We start from the raw sequence: 8,930 nt of genomic DNA on the forward strand, positions 1-8,930 counted from the left end.
ATTTGATTGAATTGTGGCAATTTTGTCAAAATTTATATTTTTGAACTTCAGAGTTGTCATCAATAGCATTGTATTGAGGATTGATCAACTAATTCACAGTTGTCATGTTCCCTTATTTTTGTATGTGTTTTTCTTCCCAGCTTTTGATCATTGTCCATATCTGAATTAACATCTGAAATTAGAAACCATTTTTTTACACCAGAGACTCTTAATTAAATTTTTTTGGTAAGAAATAAACCAACTTGTGCCATGGTTACAATCCACTAAAATCTGTGTAAACTGTGTCAATCTACTGAAATCCTTTTCTTCTCTCCATTTTTCTCTAACTTTGTTATTGTAATCAGTCTCTATTCAGTAATACAAATTATGTTTCACTTTCAATTCTTATTAATTAAAATCAGTTTCCATAAGCTGTCTTTTGGAAACCAGTTTCGTATTTTTTTTACAGCAACAAAAATCTATGTTTAGCAAGTATAAACTTTAACAATATACTGCTATATCTGATATATATTTGTTTAACATAAAAATACTCTTGACAGGAACATCAGTATATAACTGAGCTTAAATTTTCTTGCCTTTAACTAATCCAATCTTGATCATTGGATTATATCTGATTGTTCATTGGTTTAAAGATACATCTTGCAAGAGCTACATTTCAATGACAAGAGCATAAACTTTCTTGTTATAACAACATCAGAGCCAACAGAAGAAAATACATAGTGAAAACTCTCATCACCACCATTATTCACAAACAAACATTTATCAATGGATTACACTTAATATAATCATAATGTTTGAATACCCTGCAATTAAATTTAAGGGAAATGTTAACTTGTGTCTTAAGGGCATAAGATAAATATCTTAAAATAGAAACAAACAATAAATATTGTATTGAAAATATAAGTTTTTGAACTTTTAAGATTATGAATGCACAATTTCCAAGGTTAAATTTCTTTATTTGGTTTCTTATATTGTGCCATAAGGGCACAGGTTAACATGACCCTAAATTTAAAAAGGATAAAAAAAAAAACACATTTAAATTCGCAAAAGGATAAAAAAAATACATTTTAGTTCAAAATTTTGGTTTTGGATCGGTTCGGTTAATAGGCAAGCAAACGGTTAACCGAAACATAACTTTGGTTCAGTTCGGATAGCTTCAAACCTTAAACGGTTCGGTTCGGTTATTCCAAACCATTTCAACACTGCGGTTTGGTTCGATTCGATTAATATGGTTAACCAAACCATGCCCACCCCTACTTCCGTTAGTGTTGATGGAAAATGACTTTTTGAAAGAGGAAAATGTCAACCTGTCAAACCCACATGTTCCGGTTATTCACAGCTTAGTTTTTGTTCACACAACAATTTATGGTCTTAATTCAATGGCCTGCAATGCAAACACCCTCACCACTTTTTTTTTGTTTGTGCTTAATTTGCGCATCATTGTTGATATTTTTAACCTTCCTAAATTCCTTTATCCAATTTTTACCTTTCAGGTAACGTGTTTCTTTTGGTTTTCCCTCGTTCATCATATAATCTCATCCCATGATTTAAAGCAACTTCATTTGTTTTGTGCCCACAAATTCACTCTTGCATAAACTTGCTTTCAACAAGGTACATTTTCTAAACATTAACATAACATTCTATGCTTTGGTTGTTGTTGTGAATTCGCTCTTCCTTTTTCTTTTTTGGTTGCTTGTTTTGATATTGAATTGAACTTGCTTCTCTTAATATTGAAAAGATATGTGTAATGTAAATCATTGTTTCACACATGCATTGGTTGGTTCTTTTTCTTCTTTTAGAATGTCAAAGGAACATGAATTTTTATTAGAAGTATCCATAAAATATTATCAATTAATCACAATCGTTTGACTAATACTTTATACATCTTCAAAATTTCATTGAAGAAAAATGGTGTTTAACGCAAGCCATATATTATGTGCAAAGAGAGATAAATATGAAAGAAATAAAAGCTAAAAATAAAAAAGGTGATTGTTCATCTCCCCCCTTATATGTTCAAATCAATCATATCATCGAAAGCTTGTTTCCGGTGATAGATTTTCATATTTCGGTAAAATGTCGTATTTTATGGAGGTTACTTGAGCAATCACCAAATAAAAAGGTGACATTTTTTAGGGACAACCCAAAGATAAAGTTGGAGAAGCCTTTGCTATAGGGTGGCATTTAGGGTGGGTGAGGGAAATAATTTCCCACCATAGAAAAGATATTTTTTAACCATTAGATCAAAAAAGGACCATAATAATATCAGTCTCTCAACATTATATTATTTTTCCATCATCTTCCATCATCCTTCTCTCTTCCCTCTATGTCTCTACTCACTCACCCCCCACCACCACCACCACCACCACCACCAAACACCACCAACAACAACAAATATAGAGCACAATTTTATCATTGAGTTTCAACACTACACTAAATTTCTTCCAAAAAAAAAAACAAAATCAACTAAATTGTTCAACATCATCAAGAGTGTGGAAACAACAACAACATCATCATCGTCATCATATGAAGCATATTCCTCAATATCCTTTCATACCCATCACTCCAAATACGTTCAATTTCTTCAATTTCCATAACAACATAGCTTATTCTCTCATTTTTCAAACATTTCTATTGAAATCACGTATCCAATACCCTTTCGAAGAAAAAAAAAATAAGAAACAAAATCCAGCAAAAAAGACAATATACATGTTTATGGAATCTGAGTTTGCAAAAAATTTCAATTTATAGAGAGAAATGAAGAGTAAATTTCGGTGGCATAACTTGTGTAGATCTTTACCTCCAAAAAAACTTTGCGGATCTTATACTTTTTCTTACTTTGTCTGCGTTTTGCTCCTGAATAATATTTAAGGGTTTATTTTTAAATATGAAAAGAATGGAAGCAAAACATTTAAGGGTTTATTTTCTTAGTTTTCGAACATGCTGGCTGAATTTGGATCTACATTACCAGTACAATTGAGAAGTGGGTTTGATGTTGGTGGTGGTGGTGGTGATATGGTAGTGGTGGTTGTGGGTGTGTGAGACATGGAAGAGAGAGGGTGGAAGATAGCGTAAAGAATAATATAGTGTTTTTTTTTGAATCAGCAAATATTATTAAACGCCATTCCCGCAAGACGCAAGGTATGGACGGAACAAGATACAAATGGTGTCGCATATAGACGGTACACCATAACCATCAAATAAAGCCCCTGAAGATAAACCCACCAAAACACTACACCACCTAAGACGAACACCTTAACAGAAACAAAACACCGTAAGAATAATATAGTGTTCATGGAGTATGATAAGAGTATGCTCTTCATTCAATCTAATGGTTAAAATTTACTTTTCCATGGTGGGAAATTCTTTTCCTCACCCACCCTAAATGCCACCTTGCAATGGAGACCAACTTTAAAAAATATTGTTCTATAAGAACATATTTTCCCCCCTTTTATCAAACATAAATGTGGACTTATCATCCATGCCCCATATTTGTGGTGGCATTTAGGATAGGAAGGGGAAAGAGTTTCCTACCATAGGAAAGTTGATTTTAGCCATTAGATTAAATCAAGTACATACTATTATCATACACTCTCAACACAATATATTTTTCATACAATCTTCCTCCAGCTAGGTCCCACTGCTTCTTCCCTCTCTCCGCTACAATCTCCTCTCTCATGCTTTCTTTCCATGGTCTTCGACCTGCAAGCTCACCGGCGCCGATACCGGTTCCGGCGATGGTGACGGTTTTGGATTGAAACGGTTGAAAAACAACCACATTCATCATCAACATTTTTTTTTTATTTCTACAAAAAAAAACCCAACAAATTTGGGCTATCAACAAATTTCAGATCTGAGTTTTTTAAACTAGCAATTATTCTGGGAAAGTTGTTTTAACATTATTGCGTTGAAATGGGTGAAGTTACAAGCATAAGAAATTTCCAAGAGCAACCTCGTTCAAGAGCCATTGCAATTTGAAGTTCATTGAAAACTGTCATGGGCACCTTTGTTTGAAGCTATAAAGATTGTTTTTTCTAACTTTTTTTTAAATTACAACTCATGAAATTGTTTTTAATAATTGGTTCCATAAAAAAAACATGCTTCCTAATTGCAACACGTGAAGAATTGGTTTGAATCTTTAATTTTAAATTTTTGGGTATTTTTTGAAAAACAACATGGTGAAGATGAAAATGGATTGTAGTTTCATGGTGGATGAGATGCTAGTGTTGATGGTTCATGGTCTCTGATGTGGCTGGTGATGGTGGGTGAGTGGAGGTATGGAGGAGAGAGAAGGATGGTGAGGTGAGCGAGTGAAGTTGGAGACAGATCGAGAAAAAATATAGTGTATGTAGACCATAGTAAGCTTAGTATTCTTATTTGATCCTATGATCCAAATCGATTTTCCTATGGTGGGAAACTCTTTCCCCTTCCCACCCTAAATGCCACCCATATTTGTACTTACACCAAATTTATGGTGCACGTATTCTTTTTGAAATGTAGAATGTAAATTTCAATTTAAAGGAACATACCAAAAATTTCAATTCAATGAAATCTCCAATCGCAATTGAATGATAATTTTTCTTAACTTTAAAATATACATGTTTTATATCTAATTTAACATAGATTATCTTTACTAATATGCAGGTCATTTTACAATAATTAAACTACGGTCGGTCTAAGACACCAAACCAGCAGCATACATGGCAACAAAAACAAAAGATAGTGTGGGGAGCAAGGAGAAGAAAAGCACATCTTCTAAAGCTCCCATAGCAACCACAAAAAGAACCTCAAGACCATCTAGTGCAAGTTCTGTAGAGAGGTCCACCACCCTATCAGAGAAACAAGTTCCCAACTACCTTAAACCAACACTTAGCTCACAACCAAGATCTCAATCCTTCAAGATTTCAAGAAATGATAATGCTCCAAACAAACCTAATTTGGATAGAAGAAGATCTTTTGACAAACCACCTTCACCTTCAAGGTTAGCAAAACAAATTCAACAATCTCCTTCAAGACTACAACAAAAATCAACTGTTAGAAACACTTTCCCTTCTTCCAAACCCATTTCAGAGAGAACATCATCAAAGACTCCAAAACAAGGTACTACTAAGAAGAGTAGTTCAAAGAATCTTGCTACAAAAAGTAGTACTAATGAAGAAACAACAGAAACAATCAATGTTGTTGAAACTAAGACAGAACCAAAAGTTAAAGAAGCTATCACAAACAATGATAATGCTGGGGAAGTAGAAGAAATTGAGAATATTCAAGAACATGATCAAGTTGAAAGTGTGCATGAGATTAATCAACCTCATGATCAAGTTGTGGAAGTAGAAAAAATTGAGAATATTCAAGAACGTGATCAAGTTGAAAATATACCTGAGATTAATCAATCACATCAAGCCGAGGAAGTAGAAAAAATTGAGAATATTCAAGAACGCGATCAAGTTGATAATGTACCTGAGATTAATCAATCACATGAAGCTGGGGAAGTAGAAAAAATTGAGAATATTCTAGAACGTGATCAAGTTGAAAATGTACCTGAGATTAATCAATCACATCAAGTTGGGGAAGTAGAAAAAATTGAGAATATTCAAGAACATGATCAAGTTGAAAATGTACCTAAGATCAATCAATCGCACGATCATGGTGACTTTGAACTTGAACAAAATCAAGGAAATGATCAAAATATTGTACACATTCAATCTGATAACGAGAATGAGAAAGAGGTGATTCCTATAGTGTCAGAAGAAGTAGCAAAAGAAGATCAAAACAAAGATGAACATGAAGATAATCAAGATCAAAATGAGAATACGGATACAAACCAAGAAGAAGGGAACATTAATGAGAGTGATAAAAAAGAAATGAATGATTCAACAAATGAAGGAGAAGTTATCGAGGCGAAAGAAAAAGTAGAAGATCAAAAGAATGAGGAAGAGTTGGAGAAAGAAGAAGTTAAAAGAGCAACAAATGAAGAAAAAGAGGAAATTGAAGAAGCTAAGGTGGATTCACCAAAGGAAAAGGAAGAAGAAAGTGGCGTGGTGCAAGGGAAGAAAGAATCTTCTCAAGTATCTAATGATGTGATTGAAGAAACTGCTAGCAAGTTACGAGAAGAGAGAAAGAATAAAGTGAGAGCATTGGCTGGTGCATTTCAAACTGTTATCGATCACCAGACTAAATGAAATACAAAATTTCCTTTTGGTTTTGTGTTAGGAAGTGAGAACATGAAACTAAACAGATCAGTAAAGACAAAGACAACAAACATCTTTGTGATCTCTTAAAACATGATTATATATATATTGCCTTCAAACATTTGTGTATTTTAGAGGCTAGATGAGTATATAAACATGTGTAATTAATACTAATAATGTATGTAAGTTTAGACTGTGGTTAAATTAAAACATGATACATTGTAAATACAAGCATTTTAAGCTTTTGTAATTATATGAGTATAATAACATTTTCGTTTGTTATACTATATGCATTATGCATGTTTTATATGTTCTAGGGGTTAGCTTTGATATTTTACTACAATTCAAATTGTTAGTTACTTTTAATAATTTTTTTAACAGCAATGCTATTTGTATTGAGAAAGTTTATAGCGAATTTCTCAAGAATTGCCTTCCAGCCAATGAAATTTCACACTTTCCACAAAACATGATGTAGTTATGGCGTTACTTTGAATTATCCAGCATTATTAAGCCTTCGTGATCTTCTCAGGACAGTGCTTTTCGCTTGATTAAGCATTTCCCTTCTTTTAATACCCTACAAAAATCGATTTCTTAAACTATCATTCATCAAGACTTATTGCATGAAAATAAAATATATAAATTAATTGTAAGTAGGGGTGGGCATGGTTCGGTTAACCTAAAAAACCGAACCGAACCGAACCGAAATTTTGAAATGGTTCGAAAAACCGAACCGAACCGTTTTAGGTATGGAGCTAATCGAACTGAACCAAAGTTATGTTTCGGTTAACCGTTTTCTTACTTATGAACCGAACCGAACCGAATCAAACCCAATATTTTGAACCGAAATGTATTTTTATTTTTTTATCCTTTTGTGAATTTAATTGTGTTTTTTTTATCCAAAAGGCAAAATATTTTTTTATTTACTTTTTTTTTAAGAATATAATTTTTTTTATTAATATTATTATTACACAAACACAGTAAGATAATAAGTTTAATGCAAAATATATTAAAAAATAAAAATTATGGTATGAAAATTATTATCAATTATTTTTTGAAAGATATGAAGTAATAATAATATAGATTAAATTAATGTAATATATAAGATTAAACACGGTAAAAAAATATGTATTAATATTTACTTTCGCGGTTAGTTTGCTTCGGATTTGAAACAATTTACTACGATCTCTTTTTAAAAATAGCTTACTCAAAACCGCTTATTTTATGCAAAACACCTTATTTCAAAAAATAGCTTATTCAAAACAGCTTATTTTATGAAAATACCTTATTTAAAAAAAAAAAGCTTATTCAAAACAGCTTATTTGATAAACAACTTATTTTCTGAAAAACAACTTATTTTATGCAAAACAACTTATTTTATGCAAAACACCTTATTTTAAAAAACAACTTATTTTATGAAAAACAACTTATTTTTGAAAACACCTTATTCAAAACAGCTTCTTTTATGAAAAACAGCTTATTCAAAAAAGATTATTTTATTAAAAATAGCTTGTTACGATCTCTTTTTAAAAACAACTTAATCAAAACAACTTATTTTATGCAAAACAACTTATTCAAAACAGCTTTTTTATGCAAAACAACTTATTTTAAAAAATAGCTTATTTATAATAGCTTATTTTATGCAAAACACCTTATTTTAAAAAATAGCTTATTTGATGAAAACAACTTATTTTAATACAACTTATTCTATTTAAAACAACTTATTTTATTCAAAACATGTTTTCAATAAGTTGTTTTTAAAATAAGGTGTTTTTCATAAAATAAGTTGTTTTTCAAATAAGCTATTTTGCATAAAATTAGCTGTTTTTTTAAAATAAGTTGTTTTGAATAATTTGTTTTTTAAAATAAGGTGTTGTGCATAAAATAAGCTGTTTTGAATAAGTTTTTTTTTTTAATTTTAAAATAAGCTGTTTTTTTAAAATAAGTTGTTTTCATAAAATAAGGTGTTTTGCATAAAATAAGCTGTTTTGAATAAGTTTTTTATTTTATTTTAAAATAAGCTGTTTTTTTAAAATAAGTTGTTTTCATAAAATAAGTTGTTTTTAAAATAAGGTGTTTTGCATAAAAAAGCTTTTTAAAATAAGCTATTTTAAATAAGTTGTTTTTTTGGAAAGATCCAACAAAGAGTTCAAGTGGTTTCCTTAAAAAAAAAAAACAGTTCAAGTGGTTTGGTTTGGTTCGGTTCAAGATGGTTCGATTATGGTTCAAGAACTATTAATAAATTAATGGTTCGGTTCGTAAACCATTATAATGGTTCGGTTCAGTTCGCACGGTTCGGTTCGGTTCATGGTTTTTTTGCCCACCCCTAATTTAAGGGATTTCAATAAAGACATCATTAAATCCTTCAAAAATAAAATAAAGACATCATTAAAGAATATGGAATTATTATTTTATAAAAAAAACTTATTTGTACATTTAAGTTTTACAATTGTGCGGTTTTGGCCTTCAAAATTTAAAATGAGCAATTTTGATCCTTAAATTTTACTCTTTTTTTGTTTGTATTTTGTAAAATTATGGCCAAATTACCAATTTGGCTAATTCTAATGACATGATATCGCTGTATGTTCGTTGCGTGGAAATTAACATTTAAAGATATATAAAAAAAAATGGCACCATCATCTTCCTTCTTCTTTTTATTTTCAAACAACAATTTTTTTTGTGTTGTTGCAAATTAACGAGACAAACCAAAAGAAAAAGTAAATAAACTCATATTTTAAGATGAATGAT

General features: G+C 30.8%; 1 protein-coding gene across 1 annotated transcript; it reads left to right on the forward strand.

Annotated features, from left to right (window-relative positions):
* Nucleotides 1–1,362: 1,362 nt before the first annotated feature.
* Nucleotides 1,363–6,238, forward strand: LOC11442281 (myb-like protein X). Its single transcript, XM_003603487.3, has 2 exons — nt 1,363–1,611; nt 4,642–6,238. Exon 2 carries the CDS (start codon nt 4,698–4,700, stop codon nt 6,174–6,176), a length of 1,479 nt encoding a protein of 492 aa, XP_003603535.1. The 5' UTR covers nt 1,363–1,611; nt 4,642–4,697; the 3' UTR covers nt 6,177–6,238.
* Nucleotides 6,239–8,930: the final 2,692 nt, after the last annotated feature.

The sequence above is a fragment of the Medicago truncatula genome, chromosome 3 (assembly GCF_003473485.1).
Source record: "Medicago truncatula cultivar Jemalong A17 chromosome 3, MtrunA17r5.0-ANR, whole genome shotgun sequence".
Lineage (NCBI taxonomy): Eukaryota > Viridiplantae > Streptophyta > Magnoliopsida > Fabales > Fabaceae > Medicago > Medicago truncatula.